A 25,479-nucleotide genomic window follows, 5' to 3' on the forward strand; every position below is an offset into this window, starting at 1 on the left:
TATATATATATATATATATATATATGTATGTCTGTATATATATGTATGTATATATATATATATATATATATATATATATATATATATATATATATATACTTTAAGATCAGGCTATTCGACTCACTTTTGGCTAATTTTTGTTGTACAGAACAACCTCGATATTGCGGACTTCAAGAGACCGGAATTCGCTTTTATCGGAATCAAGGACTACCGGACTATATTCCTATATATTAGAAAAAGTAGGATAAAATCAGAAGCATTAAGGACTGCCTGACCATTTCAGCTATGTTCATCACAATAAAATAAATAAAAGTCATGTTTATCAGTGTATAGTACGGTACAGTAAGACCTCACTATAACGAACTAATTGGGGCCTAAACCATTCCGAAAAATGCGAAATTCCGATAAAAGTGACATCCAGACTTCCCCATGCTAATCTTGACTTTTCCCAATATATCAGGCATTAGTCCAGATCGCATGAATGGTTTTTAAACTGTTTTATCTACCATTGTAGTACAGTACTATTATAAATTCACTACATTAATCAAATGGTATAATATATATAATAATACTGTACTGTACACTGATAAATGTGTCTTTTATTTACCTTATTTTGGTGAACATAGCTGCAGTGGTCAGGTAGTCCGGACTGCCTCTGGCTTTATCGGACTTTTTCCGATATATAGGAATTTAGTCCGGTAGCTCCTCGAGTCCAATGAAAGTGAATTCCGGGCTATTGAAGTCCGTTATATCGAGGTTTTACTGCATTATTGTATATATGCTCTCGGGTGTTTGCCCTTTCCTCTCTATCCTCCTTTCCTTCCATTCTCTTCTGTCTTTCTTTCCTTCATTCTTTCCTTGTCCTTCTGCCTACGGGTGACTTTACACTCCCTCTTCTGTATTTCTTTCCTTCATTCTTTCCACTTCCTTCAGCCTGTGGGTGACTCTACACTGAGTGACAAGCCAAATGGTTGCCTGTGCACCAGGAAACCATTTACTACGCTGGGTGGTAAACACATAACCAAATTTTGGCGCCTGGTGGTTTAGTGGGTAATTATTGCGCTCCAATCGGATTAAGCCAGTGAAGGTTTACATCCAAGGGATGGTTGGGGTTGATTGCCCATGTAATGCCACTCAGGGACGAGTGAGGCTGGTCACTCTCATCTTAAATGTTGGGACCAACTGCCTAGCCCCGAGCTCCTACGCTCCTCATGGGGCAATGTAGGATTGGATGATGGATGGATGATTAGCAAAACCACTTTGTTATTATTGTGAAGGTATTATACAGTACTGTACTGCAGTGACAGTGAAGACAGTTTAAAAATCATCGGTGCGTTCCAGACTATTGTCTGATAAATCGGAAAAAGTCCAGGATAGCAGGGGGAGGTCTGGATGTCGCTTTTTCAGAATGGTTTGGGCACCAATTAGTCCTTTATAGTGAGGTCTTACTGTACTATGGTTTGTAGCGCAACATTTAGGGGACTTAAAAAGCTTTACTATATCAATAATGCAACACAAATGAACCAATTTCATATGTCAAAATGAAACTGAACATAGAAAAACACTGATAAAACATATTATGAAAATAAAAATAATGTTTATCAACATCTGATGTGGGGCAGTTAGACTCGGCGGGCTTTCCTTCAGGGAAACATTCGAAGTTCTCATTCAAATCACTCCAACCTTCAATGCCTTGTTGCCCAACACTGTCCTTTGGTTGTCTGCGTTCAGGAGACCCATCTCTCTGCTCCCCGGGCTTCAATTCAAATTGAACCAGCCAGAAGGAGTTCAGTTATATATTCGTTGATTGGTCTTCCTTCAATCCATGACTACTACAAGTGTTCAGCCTTGTAAACAACATATGGATTAAGGTGCTTTCCACTGGCAGTGATGGAGAACGGGATGGATGTTGAACTCTTCATCGTATTCATGATACGCTCCGCATTTTTTATACCACAACAGAATATCTGGAGCTTTCTCTCAGGATCATCCGTGATGCTGGTTTTTGCCACAGGTAATGATGTATGCAGGAGGTACTCCCTTAAGGCTGTCTTGTAGCTTTTTAAAGTGGGCCACTACGACCTCTTCAGAGACAGCAGCCCACTTCCTCGAATATTTTGACATATCCAGGAAGACAGTAAGACTTTATGGCTTTTCAGGAAGCCATGTACCCAGTCTGTACCTGGGAGGTTATCCTTGAAATCTGTGATGTAGTGTCTATAACTGTCCAGATAGTACTTGATGAAGTTGCAGCACATTAATTGTTCCAAAGTGCCAAGTCAGATTGCTGCTGGGGGCTGAGTCAAACCACCCCATTAGTCTAAAATCATAGTATTTTATAAATGAAAACAGCTAACTTACTTTGGTAGGTGGATAAACATTGATGACACTTAGCTTGTTATTGTATATCCAAGGGACAGAGGAGGAAAATACAATTAACCTTGTCTTTATTGTTGCAAATTACAGCTCAAAAAAATTCTGAAAATAACTGGAATGAAAAATTGATCATAGTTCACTTACCTTCAGCATGCCATCCCTAAAATTCATTTACAATATAAATTAGTGATTTCAGAATATACCGGGTAGTACCATATGAAAAAGTGAAATATATCTCTCTCCCTATTTACACTGTCTGGACCACCTAAGTCTCATTACCCTCATTAGTCCAACTCCACCAATTGAGTCGAATAGCCCAATCTTTAAGTATATGTACCTATGTATGTATGTGTGTGTGTGTGTGTGTGTGTGTGTGTGTGTGTGTGTGTGTACACATTAACCTTTGATCTCTCTAGCCAGAGACTAAATTTAAATACCTACCTCTTGGATGGCAGCATCCTGAGCAAGAGAGGTGAGGTTGACACGTGTATATGAAGGCGGCGTGGGCTCCCATGAGGAGATTATGTGGTCAATGAGCTCATGGGGAAGATTGTGGGTATTGCGGCGATAGCACACACTCTGGTCTACCTCAAGCTCTCCTATATACACCTGGGGAAAAAAAAAAAAAAAAACTACCATGAGGTACAGTATAATATTTAAAATCTGATTTTAAGCAGAAGCAAGAAAGGAAAAAATCACTTACAAAGTAATGGCAAAGCAACATATAACTGAACCAGCGCCAAGCAGTATGGAAGATATGACTGAAAATGGTTAGTCTGGGGAACAGTATAGTATTTTTGAGTGATTTCAGTTTGAACTGAAGATTAAAAACTTGCCACTTTGCTCTGAGTAGGGAACACCTATCTATCTATCTATCTATATGTGTGTGTGTGTGTGCGTGTGTGTGTGTCCGGACATACACTTTCCGGACACCCAACTTACCAGACATTGTTGGCCTGGACCTCGGAACCCAAAAATGGTCAAAAAAAGAAAAAAAATCCCCCCCCCCCAAGTCCGAATTTTTTCCAACCTGTAATTTGAAACTGCCTTTGACTAATGCAAGAAAGCCTTGGTTTAACCCTTTAACCGCGGGTGTCATCCCAGAATGACATTCCAAAAACTGGACCAAACCGTGGGTGTCATTCTGGAATGTTTGTGAATATTTTGAATACCGCGCGTTGTTTCTGCGCGCCAACTGTTTCAAGGGAGAGTAGCTATTAAGTTCTTTCACTCCAGCCAACCCCCACCTCCCTCCTCCCACCCCTCGGGCCCCCACCTCCCACCCCCAGGGCCCCCCACCCCACTCCTGACCAAACACGCATCAGTATCTGTCCAGATGTGTGAGTGACAACACCGCTGATGTGGCAGTGAAGTGCGGGCAATTACAGTGCCTTTTACCTGCCTCAGTGAACACACAGTGGGTGTTTATCGTATGTACAGTGTTCATATATGTTTATAGTATTATTATCAGAATGAGGTTGGCATTTGGTAATGGTGTGTGAGCGAAAAATAGTGATTTTAGATCGCTCCCTTCTAATGGCACTGCCCATCCAGTGATAGTCAACGAAATCATGAAACCTACATCATTGCAAAGCCGAAGGTTAGTACTTTCTAATGGTACCTTATTTTTTGCTCTAAATTTATTCTGTGCAGAGTTATAAAGGTTTCAATTTTGTTTACATTTTGGCTGGAACCCCCGCGGGGGGGGCCAGTCGGGTCAAAACAATGCCCGCGGTTAAAGGGTTAATCATGCTTGTTCTAATGTTGTCCGCAACAAGGAGAGGGCTTATAAAAGGTACCGGAGCCAACCCACCCCTGAATCACATCTTTTTTATGTTTCTGCCAGGAATCGTGCTAAGTCTGTTCTTCGCTCTACTAAAAATAAATTCATCATTACTAAATCCTCTCAACTCTCCAACTTGAATTCTTCCCACTCCTTCTGGCATCTTGCCAAAAACCTTTCTAACAACTATACCTCATCATCCTTCCCTCCTCTTTTCTACTCTGATGGCTCTGTAGCTATTTCTTCTACTGATAAAGCAGATCTCTTCACTAGACTTTCTCCTCCAATTCCACCTTAGACGATTCCGGTGCTGTTCCTCCATCACTTCCCCCCTCTGACTTCCTCATGGCTGACCTTAAAATTTCTTCAGCTGATGTATTTTCTGCCATCACTGGGCTCAATACTAACAAGGCATATGGGCCTGATGGAGTCCTTCCTGTTGTCCTCAAGACCTGTGCTTCTGAGCTTACACCCTGTCTAGGTAAACTCTTTCGCCTATGTCTTTCAACTTGTACCTTTCCTTCTTGCTGGAAGTTTACTCTCATTCAGCCAGTCCCAAAGAGGGGTGACCATTCCCAACCCTCTAACTATCATCCAATTGCTTTAACATCCTGTGTCTCAAAAGTTTTCGAGTCAGTTCTGAACAGAAAAATTTTAAAGCATCTTTCCTATCACAACCTTCTTTGTGATTGTCAATATGGGTTCCGTCAGGGACGCTCCACTGGCGATCTTCTCACCTACCTTTCAGACTTCTGGTCATCCTCCTTTCAGGAATTTGGCGGAAGCTTTGCCATTGCACTTGACATCTGAAAGGCTTTCGATCGAGTCTGGCATAAATCTTTAATTTCCAAACTGCCCTTTTACAGTTAAAAAAAAAAAAAAAAATGTAAAAAGCTAACCTAAGCCTACCACATGTAAATAAGTCACTAAAACCAACAAATAAAATCTGAAAATCAAATATGTCTGGAAAAAAAATCATGCTTAGTAAACTGTACCACTAAATGACAATGTTCACTCCACCTATGGTTAAAACACATTCATTTAAGTGTAAAAACATTTATAAATCAACCTAAACACACAATTTTAGTCTAAAATATCATCAAAATCGGCAAAAAAATCAAAACCCATTGTTAACCCGCCACGTACCCACGACATACGATGCACGTCGCATCTTTTTTCATGCTCAGTTCCCAGAACGAACGATGTATGTTTTGATATTGCAAGGTCCGTCGTTTGCACATTTTTAAAATTTCACGCGTAATTTTTGGTATGTATACACAAGACACCTTCCTCTACCACACCATAGTACATTTTAGTACATTACTGATACTGTGTGTGCTTGAGATAATACTAGGCTCACTATAACAGTAAGGCCTGTAAACATGTGATAAGTTATATAAGGTGGAAACTGGTATAATGTTTGTGGAAAAGTATAATGTATGTTGAAATACAGAATGCAAGTCGAAACAAGTCATAGTGAGTCAACTGTACTAGAATTCGGCAATATTCATGTGTTTGTAAATGAAACCGATTATATTGCCTATACGGTATTTTTGTATGAAAACCAATATATTCTTGTACTACATGTAGATTTGCACCAAATTAATAAATATCTATATTTTGAGTGGTTTCCAACAGTTACCCTACAACAGAAGTCGTGACAGAAGCAGCACGGCTACAGAAAACACATTATCAGGTGTTCAGAGGGTCACCTGCCTAAACTATTTTTAACTCAGGTGAGCAATTTCTTGGTGATTTTCCACCAAGGTTTGGGGGGGGGGGGGAAGTCGGGCTTTGAGCATGGGTTTTGAAATAAATCAGTCGGTACAGGGTGGGTTAAACTGGGATTTGGCCATCGTAAGACGAGGTATGATGGTATTTCTATCCCCCATTGTCAAGGCGGGGTATCGCATCTAGAGTTTTTTTTTTTTTTGAGGAAGAAGGAACCAAAGGCCATGAGCCCACAATTATTGTTCCTTCCGAGAGAAAAACAAAATACAAGAAAGAGCCAAATTCAAGATACAATCATTTCAAGATGCCTGGACACACTGCGTTTGAAAGACTGAGATCATAGGAAGCAGGAAATACAGACAGAGGGAGACAGTTCCAGAGTTGCCCTGTTGCATAAATGAAGGACTGAGAGTAACGGTTAATCCTTGCATTAGAGAGCTGGATGGAAAAGGGACGAGACTTTGCTGCTAGACGGGTGCTATGCACCCATCGTAGAGGTGAAGGAATGCATGCAGACAATTCAGAGGAGCAGTGACCATTGAGGTAGCGACAAAAAAAAAAAAAAAAAAAAAAAGAGAGATAAAGATGCAACAGTGTGACGAAGAGACAGAGGCTGAAGGGAGTCAGCAGGAGGAGGAGAGTTAATGAGACAAAAAGCCATTGGCTCCACCTTACTGAGAAGAGCTGTATGTGGGGAGCCTCCCCACACAAGAGAGTTGTACTCCACACAGAGGCACATAAAACTCCTGTACAGAAGGCTCTCAATCTTTGATCAGTTTTGGGACTGAAAAAAACGATCGAAATGCCATTCATCGAAGTGTGAGTTGATAAACTTATGGAAAAAAAATAAATGAGACCGGCGTGTCGCTGACGAACTTACATCAACTTTTATGTATACACTTATCTATCTATCTATCTATCTATAGCCCGACGCCCTAATCCCGCAAAATCTTAATACAGCTATATATTTGCTTATATTTAGTGCATATTTACTTATTATTAGCAATAAAAGAAAGAAATACAGGCTGCACAAACTTTAATATAGAAAGAATGAAGCTCATGTAGTGAGTGTTGGGTTCCAAGACAATTCACCGTCAAAACATGGATGATTCCACATCAGAACAATTCGCACCCCAGACGATTCCCCGTCATTCTAATAATATACATATTATTAATTAATCAATACTTTAATAACTATATTTCAGGGGGATCCATCAGAGTCTATGTTCAATAGCGTAGGCTTTGGATATTATAGTATTTATTAGTAGCACCTTTAGTCAATAATTAACTTGTTTCTTCTTCGCTGTAGTTTCCTTTGAATTATATTCTAGCATCACTCATAGCTATCTGCATTAATGACGGCGAACTGTCTTGTTATTGTTATGATGGCGAATTGACTTGACGGCACATTGTCCCGACCGGTTCCGAGGCGATGGTTGAGTCACTGTTGCCAGCCACCACTGCCACCCTCGCTGCCATCACTCGCGCACACCCCAACCCCGCTTGAGTGAATACCTGCTTCCTCATCCTTGTCCCAAACACCATGGCCACTGCTGTTGATGCTTTCACTGCCTCCATCATCACAAAAAAGATTTCAAACATTTGAATGAAGGCAAGCTTCACCAAGTGGCCAGTAGGTGGCATGACAGATGAACAGATGGGCTTCGACCTGCGCTCACAACCTGGCTTGAGTGATCGAAGCACGACTTTTGAAATCGAAGCATAAATTTTGGATGAGCTGGCAAGTCTGATCGAATTATGAAATATCAAAGTATGATTACCGTATTTCGCGGCATGTAAGACGCACTTTTTTGTCTCAAAGTTACATTAAAATATCCCCATGCGTCCTGCACGCTAGACTGAGGCAGGTTAGTTTGGCTCCATTGAGAAGAAACTCATAAAGATGATCATCTCACTGCTTAGCAACCACAAGAGTTTTCTACAGTATGCAGATTTGATTTGATTTTTAAAAATAATATACACTAGTGTGTATATGCAGCAGATTTAAGAAACACTCGAGATCAGAAACACACAAAACTTTCACGGGTTTGTTTACAGCTCAACTGGTTAACATTGTGAAGATATTTAGCGGTTTAGCAGTTTAGCATCCACACTATTCCAGCAAGCTAACGTAAATAATCACTGGTGAACTGTCTGCTAACCTTCTGAAAGGCAATCATGACCACTTTGCTTGCCATCCATTCACTAACTAGCAAAGCAATCATACTGGAGAGATGCTGGCTAGTGAAACTGCCAAGTCATCAAAACAGACTTTCGTCACGTATGGAAATTCAGTAACCCTAATTAGGTCAGTTACTTTTGTGACATTTTGTGAGTGTATATATGCAGCAGATATTGAAACACGCAAGATCAAGAATACAAAGCATTCACTGTTTGTTTTCAGCTCATCTGGCCAATACCGTCAAGGGGTTTAGCAGTTTAGCAACTTAGCAGGTTAGCGTCTAGCGTACACCCTACTCTAGCAAGCTAGCAAGCTCACTGGTGAACTGTCTGCTAACCTTCTGAAAGGCAATCATAACCACTTTGCTTGCCATCCACTTACTAACTAGCAAAGCAGTCATACTGGAGAGATGCTGGCAAGCGAACCTGACAAGTCATCAGAATTGATTTTTGTCGCATATGGAAATTCAATCACCCTCACATGGTTGGCTTCTCTTAGTGACATTTTGTTTCATGCCTGACAAGAGTATCATAAAAGTGAACAGTCTTATTATACCAATAGCGAAAAACAGGAAAAACAGTTGTAACGTTAAACAGTATTGCCTGAAGTTACAGCTTCACTTTTTCAGCCAAGTGAAGTACTTCAGCAATGTCTATGCAACTCAGGGCACACCCAATTACAGTATTTTGTTATGAAAATAGGATAAAATTCACTGAGTAGCATAACTGATACAATATCTGAAATAGCATGCCTGACGGGCATTCATATCAGAGTCCGCCATTTCTGCTGTATTCTTAGCAGACGAAGCGATCAGAATGATTGACAACGTTCACTCTCTGCATCTCTGCTGCCTAAGCAAAGCTCTCATGATCGGCAATGGCGATCATTTAGGCCGTAACGTCCAAATTGGTTAGGTTAGGTTAGGTTAGGTTAGGTTGTAAAGTCGTTTGCCATTTTGGACGTTACGGCCGAAACGACCAGAATCCTAAGGTGTAGGTGAGAGTTTGGTGTGGGTGTAGATAAGGAAGTAGGAGTGGGAAGAGTCAGGCTAGGGAACTGATAATCCGCTTATTATAATCCCTTCAGCCCAGCAATGTATTTTATAGGGTACAGTAGTTTATTCATGCTCGCCATATGATTTTATTCAGTTCAGGAAACATGTACTGAGGAGGTTAATGTGGGCTGTATCAAATGCCCCAAGTCTGAATATCGCCTGTGCTCAGTTAAAACGAGTGCCAAGTTAAAGTCGTATGAAGTGTGATATAAGCAATTCAGTGGATGGTACTGAGGACCATTTACTGTATGAGAGTGACAGTGAAACAGTGATGATGACTTCCAGTGATGCTTCAGGACTTGGGGGAAGTAGTGATGAATTCTCAGGATTTGAAGACGAGTGAAATTTTCACCATGTCAGTAATATGAAGTGAATATAAGTTTTAGATGATCATGACAGATGCAACCAAGGAAAATTTAGGATCAATGGTGCTGTACACCTTTAGTCTTGCACTGACGATGTTTGGATGAATAAATTGTTTGAGATGTTTCATGTCCTTAAGTGATGATATTTATATTGAACAACCAAATACATTTTGATGTGTTTGGCATATAATAAAGCCACTGGGTACTCCAAAACTGACTGATGTAAATGTTTCAGAGGCGAGCGAATGTTGCATGTGGTGTGTACATGTGTGCGTGTGTGTGTACCATAGTGACTAGGAGGCAGCAGTGTTAAGACCACAAATGGATGTTTTCACAGTACTCGAATGTTTTGAGATGGATGTCTGTTTTTAGCAAATTCTGATAAGAGAAATATGCATTTTTAATTGTTGATGCTGCAAGGAAAACAGCTGACAGTAAGGGAGTGATACTGGGAGAAGAGGGTAGAGACAGTTGTCTAACGCTTGGTATGCAGCAGTGTTGCTAAGGGATAGTTTCACCATTCTCGACATGTTTTGAGATGAATGTCTGTTTTTAGTAAATTGTGATCAGTGAAAAACGTATTTTTAACTGTTGATGCTGCAAGGGAAACATCGCTGACAGTGAGGAAGTGATACTGAGAGGAAGGGGTAGAGACTGCTGTCTAGCGACTGGGAGGCAGCAGTGTTACTAAGGTGTAACAATGGATGTTTTCACCATACTTAGTATGTTTTGAAATGAATGTTTATAGTAAATTATGATCAGTGAAGCATGCATTTTTAATTGTTGATGCTGCAAGGCAAACATAGCTGACAGTGAAGGAGTGATACTGAGAGAAGAGAGTAAAAACAGCTGTCTATCCTGTTCCCAAGCAGCCTTGCTATATTGAACTTTGGTTGTGAAACATTGTAATTTGTGCATTTACTAGTGCTACCTTTTTATATTATTTGTGGAGGTAATTACAGGTTAGTTAGAGTGCATGATTAATGATGGTAGTAGTCTGATATTGTGCTTGAGTCAAGGCAATTTGAGGAAATTCCGTAACAGGTGTGGAATATGACGGGGTTCTTTTAGGATAAATGAACTGATGTGAACATTCATTGTACTTCATGTTTTCGTCAGTGAATGAAAGAATAGAGTTTATTGACTTCATTTGAGGTTTTAAATTATAAAATATTAAAAACAGTGTTGATATCAGTTTACTGATACATATTTATCAACAAAGTTGCGATGGCTTCGTGGTTTGAAGTCACGTTTTGTTAAGACGGGGTTTTGTTTTCTTTTCTCTTTTCTTGTATAATTCTTTGTACATAAAAGAAGAAACTAAAGGATGATGAGCAGTACTGAATAGACTCTGAAAGGTGAATGTGTATCTAAGTGATAGTGGCTCATATCAGTTACGTTTTGTCAAGAAGGGGCATTGTTTTCTCTTCCTGTACCATTCTTTGTATATAAAAAAAAAAGAAACCAAAGGCTGATGATCAGTAATGAATAGATTCTGAAAGGTGTGTATCTGTGTGGTAATGGCTCTTATCAAGAAACCTTACTGCAGTCTTGGTTGGGGCAAACTTTTTTTTCACAGAACTGCCCTGCCAGAATTAGGGTGCGTCTTTCACAATGCTGCGTCTTACATGCCGCGAAATACGGTAACTGAAGATCGAGAGCCTACTGTATAGAGTCAACAATTATGCAGGGGTAAAGAAGGAATGGAGTCGGCTCAGCATACCTATTCTCTTGGAGGCAGATTTACAAGAGATGTAATATGATCTTTCCAAGATAAGTCCCAAGTAAATGAAACCCCAAGCATGTTCAAGGACGATGCAGGATTAAGCTGAATATTATTAAACATTAGTGGCTACTCCTGTGGAAGATTTTGTCAGGTTGATAGATGTAAAAACTGAGTCTTTGATGCATTCAAAACAATATTACTTTTACCCCAGTCAGAAATACGAGCCAAGTCAGACATCAGGTGTACCATAGCCTCATCCCCTGTTTGCTGAAGTAACTGCTGAGGTGGACATTGCGGGAGCTGAATGGAAAGGTGAAGGATGGAGTCATCAGCGTAAGAGTGGATAGGGTTTGATGTACAGCTTAGAAGGTCACTGATGAACAAAAGGAAGAGAGTTGGTGATAGGACAGAGCCTTGAGGAACACCAATGTTGATAGATCTGGGAGAAGAACGATGGCCGTCTACAACAGCAGCTATAGAACGACCAGAAAGGAAGCTATAGATGAAGGAACAGACACAAGGATAGAAACTGTAAAAAGGCAGTTTGGAAATTAAAGATTTATGCCAGACTCGATCGAAAGCCTTTGAGATGTCAAGTGCAATGGCAAAGCTTTCACCAAAGTCCCGAAAGGAGGATGACCAGGAGTCTGAAAGGTAGGTGAGAAGATCGCCAGTGGAGAGTCTCTGACGGAACCCATACTGACGATCAGAAAGAAGGTTGTGATAGGAAAGATTCCTTAAAATTATTCTGTTCAGAACTGACTTGAAAACTTTTGAGATACAGGATGTTAAAGCAATTGGACAATAGTTAGAAGGTTGGGAATGGTCACCCTTCTTTGGGACTGGCTGAATGAGAGTAAACTTCCAGCAAGAAGGAAAGGTACAAGTTGAAAGACATAGGCAAAAGAGTTTGCCTAGGCAGGATGTAAGCACAGAAGCACAGTTCTTGAGAACAACAGAAGGGACTCCATCAGGCCCATATGCCTTATTAGTACTGAGGCCTGTGATGGCAGAAAATACATCAGCTGAAGAAATTTTAATGTCAGCCATGAGGAAGTCAGTGTGGGGATGTGATGGAGGAACAGCACCGGAATCGTCTAAGGTGGAAAAAAATAATAATAATAATAATTTGGTTTTACACCGGGTATCCCCGAAGGGCTAAGGCGTTGCCTCTGGGTAGAGGACTTTTGGACTGGAGCATGTAGCATTTTATGACCGGATGCCCTTATATATATATATATATATATATATATATATATTATATATATATATATATATATATATATATATATATATATATATATATTTTTTTATGTGTCCGACTCTGGGCAAAGGCTTCATGGCCTATTTCTCGGAGGCAGTGACCTATCCCAAGGCCCAGTAGTCCTCCTACACCTCCTCATGTCACCACTACGGCGCTAACACCCACCATCCATATTGAATACATGCTAAGGCTGTCTCATACAGGATTGGTGTATTGGTATTATATATCTATATATCTATCTATCTATATCTATATCTATCTATCTATCTATATATATCTATATCTATCTATCTATCTATATATACTATATATATATATATATATATATATATATATATATATACAGTATATACAGTACATATATTATATATTTATATATATACTGTAAATATATATAAATTACAAAAGTAATATTATCATCATAAACAATACAACTGCTGAAAAATGGGACATCAAATATCACATGCAAACAGGCTATGGCAATTTACTGACAACAAACAAAAAATATCTTAAAAAAAAAAAAAAAAAAAAAAAAAAAAAAAAAAAAGTGGGGTGGGGGGTGGGGAGGGGGGGGGGACATTTTCCTGGTTGGACAGAATTTGAAGCTGGACTTTTTGGAATGGGGGTGGTGATGGCAGTGGTGCAGCACATGGTGATGCAAGAAGGCAAGGTGGTGGGAGGTGCAATGCTGAGATGCGTTCAAGACAACAGACACAGTGAGAGTGGACGCGTGCAGGCCAGGCAGGCAGCCTGCTAAGTGTGTGTGTGGGGGGGGGGACAGAAAGGGACATGCCTGGCAGCACTTTGCATGGTAGAGGATGTAGGAGGTACCAGGGAGGGGGGGGAAGAGAGCAAGGGGATGGAAGGAGGACAGGGAGAGCTGCACGCGCCACCACATCCGCGTTCAGATGCGCATTTCAAACCTAATGAGCAGTGGAGTGTTTGGACTTGCTAATCGGCCGTTCGGACTGTGGAAATGTTCCCCAATTTCTTCTGTTCTGTGTAGTGAGTGTTCGGTTATTAGGGCACTGAATATCCGGGTATGTCTGTAACGCAATATCTGGCTCGCAGCTGCATAATGAGCTGATGGGGAATACTATGCAATATCTGGAGTTTAGCTTTAACCAAGATAGGGCTTGGCCGAATTACATCAGATAACTGAGAGTTTACTGTATATACTGCTTACAGACATAGATACAGATACACAGACAGATATAAACAAACAGATAGATTTTTCCTCTGTTAGTACGTCATGGAGGCAACTGAATTCTCCATTCAAAGGGCTGTATCTGCTGTTCCTCTCTATGGTGAAAAATGAAGAAGAAGAATTAAAATATAATAATATAACAAAACAATAGTTTCAACACTTAAGCTGGGAGCTAATGCTGTCCAGAAAGGCTCTATAGCTAACTGCAGGCTGGCAATCCCAGCTGTGGTGTACTATCTTAATTTCACAAAACTGTCCTATGTATTGTATCTCAAATACAGTATAAAGTTTTGTGAGTCAACAACAACTACAGGAACTCCATTTACCTGAAGCCATGCATTTGCCTTTGTCATTTAAAAAACTCTTAGTTAACCTAATAAAGAAGTCATAAATTCACTATATTAAATGAGCAGCTTAGTATGTTACAGTGACCCCTTCAATTACATGGGTTCCAGTTGTGATTTTCACCCTTTCATGGAGAGAGAAATCCTACCCTAATTCCTGTTATGTAGGAAAGAATCTAGTTCGCATGGGAAAAATCCGAGAAACCAGCCCCCCAAAACATGGTCTGTCAGGCACCAACAGGGATGACGATGGAAGGGGTGGCTTTGAGGGGCTTGAGGTCTAGCCTTATCCTTCAAGGGGCTACAGGCAATGCTCATTCCCTTTCCACTAGCCCCTCAGTCTCAGATACACCCCTCCCAACACTCGAGCATCGCTCCAACGCTTGTCATGTAAGTGATCACTGCTTACTTACTACTTTGTACACTCTAACACTTTTTTATGCCCAGTCATGTTCCTAAAGGTTGTATGTTTACCATAATAAATATTAGGTATGACTGGAGGATGGTGGTAGGTGGGGGCACTCACCATCCACTCACTCAATGTAGTGCTGCTCTCGGGTGTCTGCCCTTTCCGCTCCATCCTTCTTTCCTTCCATCTTCTTCTGTCTTTCTTTCCATCAGCCTTTCCTCGTCTTTCTGCCTACGGGTGACTTTACACTCCCTCTTCTGTCTTTCATTCCTTCATTCTTTCCTCGTCCTTCTGCCTGTGGGTGACTCTACACTGAGTGACATGCCAAATGGTTTCCTGGTGTACAGGAAACCATTTACTATGCTGGGTGGTAACCATATAACCAAATTTTGGCACCTGGTGGTTTAGTGGGTAATTATTGTGCTCCAATCGGATTGAGCCAGTGAAGGTTTATATCCAAGGGATGGTTGGGGTCTACTGCTCACGTAATGCCACTCAGGGATGAGTGAGGTTGGTCACTCTCATCTTAAATGTCAGGACCAACTGCCTAGCCCCAGGCTCCTATGCTCCTCATGGGGCAACATAGGATTGGATGATGAATGGATGACTGGAGGAGAGGGGGGTCAAAAATTTTCAAGTGGGCCAAAAGGGGGACTTTGGGAAAATGTTTGGTTTTCACCATACCAATCACCCATATAACACGGGTTTCTATGGTAACACTTGTGCGATTTGATTTCCATGTAAAATTCAATCATACATTAGCCACGTAACTGAAGGGGCCACAGTACTAATGTTTACATCAATTCTACTTTAAACAAAATCTACTCTGTTCTTTATTCGAAGCACTTACCTCAAAGCCATTTTTCTTGGCATATGCAGCAATTTCTGAGAAATGTCCAACACGGTCATTGACACAGTCCACCACAATGAATGGGAAGAAGCCATCATCAACCTGCTTCTTGAAGGATTTAACAAGCGACGCACGGTACGCATCTTCCATATCAGCTTCATATTCATACTCCATGAACTGTCAGATTGCAGGAAAAGAAATGCTTCAGGAGATGCTAATGCTGTTAAGGCTGTATTATTAAAATGTGTGTGTGCAAAGGTTTAAACATGCCCCTTTAACCTTTTTAGACATTTATGGATGACCTGAAGGTACCAGACATACAAAACTTATCCATTCACAACTCCAATAAAAAACACTCTAATTTCTTTCAAACATTTCCATGTACACTTCCACATTTATCCAAAACTTCTTTCACTCAACTTGCATGATCTTGCATTGGCATATACACACACACAATTGCCCACATTTGTAGTCCAACTTTCAATCTTACCCACACAATCCTTCAGCTAACTGATCCATGCCAAGATCTTGTGTCAAAATCTGTTGGACTGAACTCTGAGAAATGCCAGTGGCTTCCACTAATGCAGCAATAGTGAGATGACAATCTTCCAATACTGCCTATATTTCTCAATGTTTTCATCTGTTCAAGAGGTTGAAGGATGGCCAGGATGTGGCAGGTCTTGGACTGACATGTTGCCATTCTTAAAATGCACTTACCATTCTTACTTCTTCTTTCATTGCCTGCTCCTTGAGAGGAAACTCAGTCAGTGCCTCTGCCACAGTCCCCCCTTCCCCCCACCCCAAATGCTCTCTCTGCTCATTCATACCTGCCACAGCAGTTTCAGGAAGAAAATCACGGCAGTCAACATGCAGGAACAAAGAAAAAATGTAAGAAAAATGGATTGGACCCTCTCCGTGTGATACCAAGTGGCAGAATGATTTACCATGCTGCAAGCAATTGCTACCTAATGACGAAACAGGGAAGTACAGTACTGGTATTTCTTTTCCCCATGTTATCAATCTACAGTATTCTGGGAATTTTTGGGCCCCCCTTAAGCTATGCACACATTAGGAAAAAAAAAAAAAGTGTTCCTGCTGAAGACTGAGCTCATACCTTAGTTTTCACTTTTCTTCCAGACTCTGGGTCATTCACCATCTTCTCAGTTTCCACCATGAAGTAGTCATCCAGACTCAAGATTCGTGGTGGGCTCCCTCCATTTTCAACTTCACGATCCTGTGGGTCACACCATGCAAAGGAAACTTTACTTCAGCAATACAGTATTGTCTTCACTGCCTAATGCTACACCATCTTAAAGTCAAAGTTTAATCCCATTAGCCCTCAGATATCCTTCACATTCTGTGGTTTACAACAGATAATTTTATTTAATGCAGGGAAGTCCTCCATAAGTTGTAGAAATAAAAGGGGATGTTGTTATAGTACATCAATTACAGTAGTCTGGTCAAATGGAGCTTCAAATTTGCAGTACCTATTACTGTATCAAAACATAAGGAATAGGTCTGTGAATTATGGTCCTTTGAATAAAATAAGAATTTCATCTCTCCAAAAAATCTTCAAGACAAGACTGCAGCATAAAAAGTACAATACAATCACAACCCAGTATACGACAGTTTGGTATGCAATACACCATAGAATAAGAAAAACAAAGTTATACCCATTTTGGGGTTAAAGATCATTATGGGGTTAAAAACAAAAAAAAAAGAAAACAAACATGAAAACAAGCACTTGTATTGACCTCCCTTGTGGTTTTGATGTCAAAATTCTGTCTGCAGCCACTGCATCTCAGTGATCATCACAGTGGAATAATGTGGTATTTAACACAGTCACCAAGAGTACCTTGATCATCTTGGCCATGGTTGTCTTCCCAGATCCAGGGGGCCCTCGAAGGATGATGACCATTTTGGGGGGCCGCATAAATCGGCCTGGCACATGTATAAGGTCCTCAATGGCCACCGTCTCTGCCTCAACTTCTTCAGTCTCTTCCTCTTTTGTGCTATCACATGAGTCTTCAACTATGTCCATGTTCATGGGACCACCACTGTTCTTTGGGACGTCCATGCTTGGAGGTGGTGGTCTGAGGGAAGAGAAAAAATAATAATAATAATAATAATGCGTGAAATGTGTAGTACTCACATTTACTATATTGTAAACCCTCAATCTCCCTGTACCCAAAATGTGCTAAACATGTTTTGCACGGGAAGATGACTCCTAACTCGCCTTAGTACACATAGGGAAAAAAAATCAGTATGCAGCCATAACCCCCCCTAAATATCCACTGTCAGACCACACAGACACACGCTCACCCTCACTAACAACTGTATAAACAAAAGATTGTTTTTTGTAGGATATTGACAGAATGAACAGTCATAAATCAACATTACTACAATTATGGGATGTGAAATAATCTGTTTACAATGAACAGATGGCCACTCTCACATATATTTGTGTGTGTGTGTGTGTGTGTGTGTAATTCACCGGGTCGGTCAGGATCACTTGATGGTCGTGATCGTCAGCTTTTACCCACCCGGAAGGGAGCCGAGAGCTCATATAGTCCGATCTAAGGGCAAGGCTGTGACCTTCACACACGCACACACCCGTCCTCTTGCTCATGGGGGACAGTAACCACTCACTTCGTCAGTGAAACTTTTCGCAACCTGAGCAAAGCGCGAACTCCCGTCCACCAGTTGGCAAGCGAGAACGTTACCACTGCACCAGCGAGCAGTGGCATGGAAGAACTAGTCAAAATGGTCTTGAAGGAGATCTGAGCCTGCATACAAGTACCTCACAGAACCGGCTCAGGTAGTTACTGTGAGGGGAACACTTTTAGTCTGATCCCTAACAATGAACCTGCCTAGTATGGTAGCACCTGACTAGTATAGCTTCATTGATCACTGGGATGCTCAAGCTTCTCCACACACACACACACACACACACACAGACGAGAGAGAGAATAATAGAGGCAACAGCTCATTGAACTTCTTCCATCTTCTCACTGTAGCCACAGAAATGAAATGAAACAATGCTCACTTACCTGTTACCTGTTTCATATCACTGCTCTCAATGAACCAGCAACCTTTCTTCCCTGCTGTACCCTTTCAAGCACCTCATCCTCTACCCTTCCATCCTTACTCATCACACTACCCAAGTACTTAAATGCTCTCACATTTTCCATTTCCTCACCATCCTGTCTCACTGTGCATTCAGTGACTTCATTTCTCTCAAAGACCATAACTTTACACCATCCATCCATCATCCAATCCTATGTTGCCCCATGAAGAGCACAGGAGCCCAGGGCTAGGTAAGTTGGTCCTGACATTTAAGATGAGAGTGACCAGCCTCACTCATCCTTGAGTGGCACTATGTGAGCAACAAACACCAACCTCTCCTTGGATATAAACCTTCACCGGCTCAATCTAATTGGACCACCTTAATCACCCACTAAACCACCAGGCACCATAATCTGGTTATATGTTTAAGTATTAAATGGTTTCCTGGTGTACAGGAAACCATTTGGCTTGTCACTCAGTGTACAGTCACCCATAGGCCGATGGAAGAGGAAAGAATGAAAGAAAGAAAGAAGAGGGAGTGTGAAGTTACCTGCAGGCAGAAGGAAGAGTAAAGAATGAAGGAAAGACAGGAGAGGAAGGAAGCAAAGACTGAAGGAAAAGAGGAAAGGGTAGACACCCGAGAGCAGCACTACGTCAACTAAGTGGATGGTGAGCACCCCCCACCTACCACAAGACTCTTCCATAAGTTCAGCTTTAGATTCCATTTTTTACAAACTCTCCCAAACTCACTCACCAAGCCTTGCAGTTCCCCTTTGTCTTCACTCAACAATACAGTATCTTCTGCAAACAAAACAACATGAAATTTCCAAACAATGCCTTATCTCATTAGGGTTGCTCCAACTCCACTGCCCTACCTTATATCTCTTTTATAACTCCATCTACATACAAACTGAACAACCATGGAGACATGACACACCCCTGTTTCAATCCAACATTTAGACAGAAAAATTCATTAAATTCACCATCAACACGCACTGCAGCCCCAGCACCCTCATACATGCTCTTCATGGCATTCAGTAGCTTCCCATTTATTCCATACACGGTATATATTCTTAATATTTTCCACATCCCTTGTCCATCCACTCTGCCATTTGCTTTCTCCAAATCCAAGAAGGCCATAAAGAACTTCTTTTCCTTTGGGCTGCTTCACATGAATGCATTTTTTCCGCACGGATTTTCCGTAAGGTTTAGAAATTAATAACGATAAATGGGACTCTATCAGATACGTTTATGTGAAGCTACATAATGTGGTGAGTCTTTTCGTGTATCAGATACAGCCAGGATTCCGGGGGCTTGATGATTTTTTTAATTTTTTTAATGCAAGGATGAAAGAATCAAAGGCCACTGGATTGGGTATACTTGGGCTGTCTGGACATTGCTACTCCTCACCCTGCACTAGGGTGGGATGATGAAGATGATACTAAACACAATTCACAAGCAAGTTAAGAGCACACTCACATGTCTGTAGATTGCTTGTAGGGTGATTTCATTCTATCATCTTGGTCAAATCTTGGTGGTGGTCCCCCCTCACGGACCACTGGGTGACCTAAGTCATGCCTTCCCAAGTCTGGGCCCTCGGAACCCTGTGTGGAAACATAAAGTCATCATAATATCATGTCTATAATATCACCTTGATGCTGGAATATCAGAATATAGCAATCTTTCGTTCAGTAACAGAACAGATGTAAAATGTACATCTTTGCAACATGAATCAGTCTTACCCTATTCATATCTGTTGTCTCACTCACACCTTCTATATTGGCTACTGCCAAATAATTTTACTTAGCAGAGGAAAACCTTCCAACAGAAATCCCCAAACCTGATAAATATTCAGTACACTGCAATAATGCAAAAGCAAACTGCTACATAATGTATTTACAATGTAAACCAGGGCTTCACTCATAATTTCTGGGATCTGAAAAAAATTGCATGAATGGTGAGATTGCATAATACAAATCTGATAACATCTGAGGATACCAGTACAGGTATTCAACCTGAGGCCATATCACTCCAGAACTTGTCTCTCATAGTCCCTTCCAAACCCCTCTGCCATCAATTTCTCCAATCTAGTTATGTCTTAAGCACATATAAAAGGAAACAAAGTCTGTTCCCTTATGGATAGAATAAGTGTGTGAAATTGAGGCTTCTTAACACTGACTGGATTTAAAAAAAAAAAAAAAAAAAAAAAAAAAAAAAAAAAAAAAAATCTGAAGGTTGGCTGTAAATTTACAAAGACAGAGAAAAACAGCTAATATTATTTATCCTCCAAAAAGGAGCATGAGATGGTCTGCTGTGTTTACATCTGATCAGCTGGGTAAGCATTCACGGTTCATGAATCACTTAATACACTACTGTCCACTGTGCATTATGTTTAAGCCTTTTAACTGTTTCATTTAGTGATAGTTACCATTATCCTCTTATTAATGAAAGTTCAATTCCAAGATGTAATTACAGTGGAATCTCCTAAATCGCATGATCCTAAATAGCAGACTCATAATATGCAGCGACATCATGCAACAGCTTGCAACATCAGTAACTCATGGAAATTACATGAAACTCTCAGATGCAGCTTCAAAAGTGACCCTTTTCCGATGCCTTGTGTAATACGCGCCACCATTACTTCAAGTCCACGCATCTAGCCAGCCATAAACCAATTGTAGTCAAGCATGGCAATTGCTAAACCAATCATATTTAACCACAGCACTTACTACAAGCCAATCACGGCACTTCCCTTCCACGCAAAACATGAAGGACACGCATGCTTGATGCCCCAGCGCCTGGTCTCCTCTCCATTGTTAATGTGTGGTTTCAGTATAGATTAAAAGAGGATTCTCCCCCCACCCTCACTGTTTCCTTTGCCTGCCCAGTGTTACCATGACCGATCATAACACTCCTATGCCTAAAACTTCTTCGAAGAAGGGGAAGATGCCAATGTTAACTTACACCCAAAAGGTAGATGTAAAAAGGAAGATTGACGGCGGTAAGAAGAGAGTCAACATTGCCCACCATTATGTACTCAACGAGGTAATTCTCCACCAAACAGGTGTGAAGATTCCACCTATATTTTAGCAAACACACAATCTCAAGTAATTTTGGTACATATACAATATATAAGGTTAACTGCTGAAATAATACTGCATGAAGTGAGAGGGAAAAAAAAAAACTATACCTATTTTGGTGTATTTAACTCGTTAACTGCTCTATACAGCCTGGGCTGTTCCGAGTGCGACTGCTCAATACAGTCCTGGCTGTGCTGGTGAATTTTGAATATAGTGCCATGGTGACCAAGGCTGACCCATGCAAGCATGTTTGAGCCTTCAAAACCAAAACTGAAACCAAAAAAGAACACAAAAACCATACATTCCAATAGGGAATCAGACACTTTGTTGTTCATCCATGGCTTTACCAAGGTAAATATTGAGCTAATATTTCGTTACTATATACTTTGGCATGTGTTCTCTCAATTCCTAAGACAAAATTTGGTCTTTGGGAAATTTCATTTTTACCCCTATGTCTGCGCACCACGGACACCTCCAAAAAAACGGCCATGCGCAGTTGGTTAAGGAAGTGGGGCAGGTGGCCCACGGCTGTGTTTATCGACAATCTCTCCGACTGGTTCAGCTGTTGACCAACCACCACTCTGACTGGATGCGTCAGTGTCACGCATTCTAAATCTTCATTTATAGCTTTCAGAGGTAAGTTTATAAAAATGCCCAGTAGCTGTGGTAATCCAGGAATAATAATAAGTAACCTGTGGTAGGTGGTGGTGAACATCATCCACTCACTTGATGTAGTGCTGCCTACTTCTTCCTTAGCCTTTATCATTTTTTTTTTTTTTTTTTTTCTGTGCCTGACCTCCTCTCTTCCTATTTCTTCCATCTTTCCTGTCACTTCTTATTGCCTTTCTTTCCTTTACAGGTGGCTTTACATTGAGTGACAAGCCAAATGGTTTCCTGTAAGCCAGGAAACCATTTACAACGCTGGGTGGTAACCATATAACCAAATCATACGTGCTCCCTACGTGTCAGCAAGTGGGTTGGTGGAGGGTTAGTGTCCCTCCCCGTAAAACAAATAACTCAAAGTCAATGGCCACCCCTTACGGGATTGTGGCGCCTGGCAATAGATAGATAGAACCTGTGAAAGACTCATTTCATTAGAAAATATGGAAAGGCCACACCCGTTTGGTAATGAATTAATTTCAACAAATGGATGACTCTCGCAATGACACAGAGGCAGATGAGGTTGGTTGGTTGGTATAGATTCGTCCACATCCGAAACGCAAGAGTGGATATGGGCAGACAAAGAAGCCCGTCAGTGAGAAAGAGCATAGAGGGCGACGATGACACTTCTACCGCTGTCTCCACACTGGATACTGAAGGGTTCCTGAAGGAGGTTGATAAGGAGGAAGCGGCACAGAGGGAGCAGCACACACACCTTATGCTGAGATGATGTAGTCCACCTCAAGCTTTGGATCCCCTCCTCCATGCATTCAAGCAATGTCGTCAGTCAGCGTAAGGTAGGAATCTTACAGTATTGTTCATTCCCATTAAATATGCTTTATTAATTTCTTTTCCAAGTTATTAGTGTTCACTGGTGACCAGTGTGATATAGGTCTGGGGGTGAGAGGGACAACATTTCCAAGATGACAGACCCATAAGTAATTATCTCCACAAGATTAGTTATTTCAACTCGAGGAATTCTGAAATCATGAAGTGTGCTTAGTAACATAAAGCTGCGATTTAAGGGTTTCCGTTGCATATAAAATAATTCACTGTTCATGAGTGAATGCGTACACAGCCAAAAGGTTAATTCCACTACTCTAAGCACCAAAAGTGAACAAATACAGTACTTCATCTTGACTTGTTCCCATGGCTTCTAATTGTTATTCCAGTTATTACTGTAGTAGAGGAAAACTGTTACTCAGATAGGTTTGATTAAAAAGATACCAACAATCAGCTTTATATATATATAAAAAAAAAAAAAAAATTACATGCTGCAAGAAACAGGACAATGGAGCTCACAAAGCCAACGTGAGTTGTAGGGAGGCTGATGATGCCTCTGATACAGAGATCCTGCTATCAAAAACATTAGAATAATTCAGTACAAGTACCTGTACAAAACTTATCCATACTATCTGTGTCACGTATGTCTGGTTGGACAACTAATTTTTTCCAGATGGGTATCATCTTACTCTAGATATGTGTTGCAGAGGGCAGATAGACAAAGTCACCAAGTTATCATGCCATTCTGTGAATCACAATAGCAAAGGCCACATAAGCAGAAATCCTATGGCAGATCCCAAGGAATACAACCATTGCAGCAATGTCCCATCCCAAAGTGGGTGGCTCAAGTAAAATAACATCCACACAACCCTTATCTATTCAGCTGCTGACCTTTGTCTTCTACACCCATGTGCTGCACGACTTCCACGTGTTAGGGAACTCACCACAAACAGCTCTAAACTCGGTGGAACAAAGGCTATTTATATCAACTACCTTCATTACATTGACTCCACAATGTTATATCGCTCACTCTCTACCATTAATACACTGATTACTGTTCTTGTGAACTCTGCCTATAATCCTTTTCACATTAAGGCAGGAATGCAGCACTCACCCAGCTACAAACTCTCACCTCATATCTACCCATACCTAATTCACGGGCTCACTGGCATCCTCAGTCTATTATATATTAAACTAGTCAGTTCTAGAACACTTATCTTCCTCAGTCTGTCTTTCTCTCCATTCTATGATGTGTCTAGGTATCTAAAAATGAAAAGACCCTCTTAACAACTTTTTTTTTCCTTTCTTTTAGCTTCACTGAAACTTGTGTGGACTCCAAGCCTTCCTAAAAAACAAGACAGCTGCTGTCCATTGATGTCAGCCAAACCTGAAGGAATCTGACTTTCTATATCAAGTTCGGTCATGATTTACTCTCCATACCTTCCAACCAACATCAGTTTTACACTGCAAACCTACCAGGTACTTAACCCCTTAACTGCGGGGCGTCACTTTCGTGACGCTTGGGAGCAAAGGATCATACCGCGGGGCGTCACATTTGTGATTCTGTGTTATTTTGAATTCGTCCGGGCTTTCAAGTGGTGGCTTGTATCATCAATCAGTACCACCAGTGTCCAGCTATACTCAGTTCAGCTAATGTCACCTGTACTCCCATCCACTGTTGACTAGCCATTTTTCTCCTGTCCTTGATTCCCCCCCTCCTTACCTCCCCTCCATTACCCTCTCCTCCCACCTGACCAGATGCGCTGCGCTACACAAATGCTGGACGGATTTTTCCACTCATTTTATCAATTGAAATGTGCCCTTTGCCCTACTCTTATACAAAACAATATATAAAAGAAAGAGAAAAAGTAACTGATTCTGCCATACATCTGGAATGGGCTAATTATCACCTGGCAACACCTCACGCGCACTCGTTCGCTAATTTTCCCTGTTTATTTCCCCTTGAAATATGCCGTATGACCTGTTCTCATAATAAAAATATATATAAGAAAGGAAGGGAAAAGCCTAAGTGATATTTACATTCACCTGGAACTACCTAATTTATTATGTATTGTCTAGATTTCCTGCCAATCATTTCACAACGTATATATTAGCAGCTGTCACCACGCTGACACTGGCAGCCCTTCACTACCCCTAGGCAACAGCATTCAGTTTACTGTTGTCTTTCAAGATGAAACCACATCGGATACGCACCTGTCCAATTCCGCCACTTTTTAGCCCCATGCAAAGGGCCCTGTGGCCTCTACCCCTACTAAACTTTGTGTGGAAAGGGGTAAAGGGCTAAGTGACTGCTGTGGAACGTGAACTGGCTAATTTATCAATGATAATGATGGACAGTGACTACGATCTTTCTGGTGACTCTAAAACTGTGCAAGTGGAAATGTAAATAATGTGTAAACAGCAAGTGAAAGTAATGAAATGTAAATTTAACTGAACAGTGAAAAATAGTTTTATAAGTTACTGCAAGTGACAGTGCATAACACAGTGTAAATAAAATAGAAATGTAAATAATGTAATTAAATAGAGAATGTAAATAGAAATGTAAATAAGTAGTAATATAAGAATACGAGTATATATA

The 25,479-nt window shown here is 40.8% G+C and overlaps 1 protein-coding gene across 1 annotated transcript in view; it reads right to left on the reverse strand.

Annotated features, from left to right (window-relative positions):
- Positions 1-25,479, reverse strand: part of LOC145405080 (uncharacterized) — a 193,457-nt gene that overhangs the window by 45,746 nt on the left and 122,232 nt on the right. The window contains exons 15-19 of the mRNA XM_080276590.1: positions 19,837-19,961; positions 17,147-17,384; positions 16,406-16,525; positions 15,292-15,468; positions 2,818-2,985 (exon numbers count right to left, since the gene is read on the reverse strand). Coding sequence (XP_080132716.1) covers positions 2,818-2,985; positions 15,292-15,468; positions 16,406-16,525; positions 17,147-17,384; positions 19,837-19,961 — 828 coding nt within the window. The remainder of the gene's footprint in view (positions 1-2,817; positions 2,986-15,291; positions 15,469-16,405; positions 16,526-17,146; positions 17,385-19,836; positions 19,962-25,479) is intronic.

The sequence above is a fragment of the Coenobita brevimanus genome, chromosome 65 (assembly GCF_032717465.1).
Source record: "Coenobita brevimanus isolate Jiangsu-jjx chromosome 65, ASM3271746v2, whole genome shotgun sequence".
NCBI lineage: Eukaryota > Metazoa > Arthropoda > Malacostraca > Decapoda > Coenobitidae > Coenobita > Coenobita brevimanus.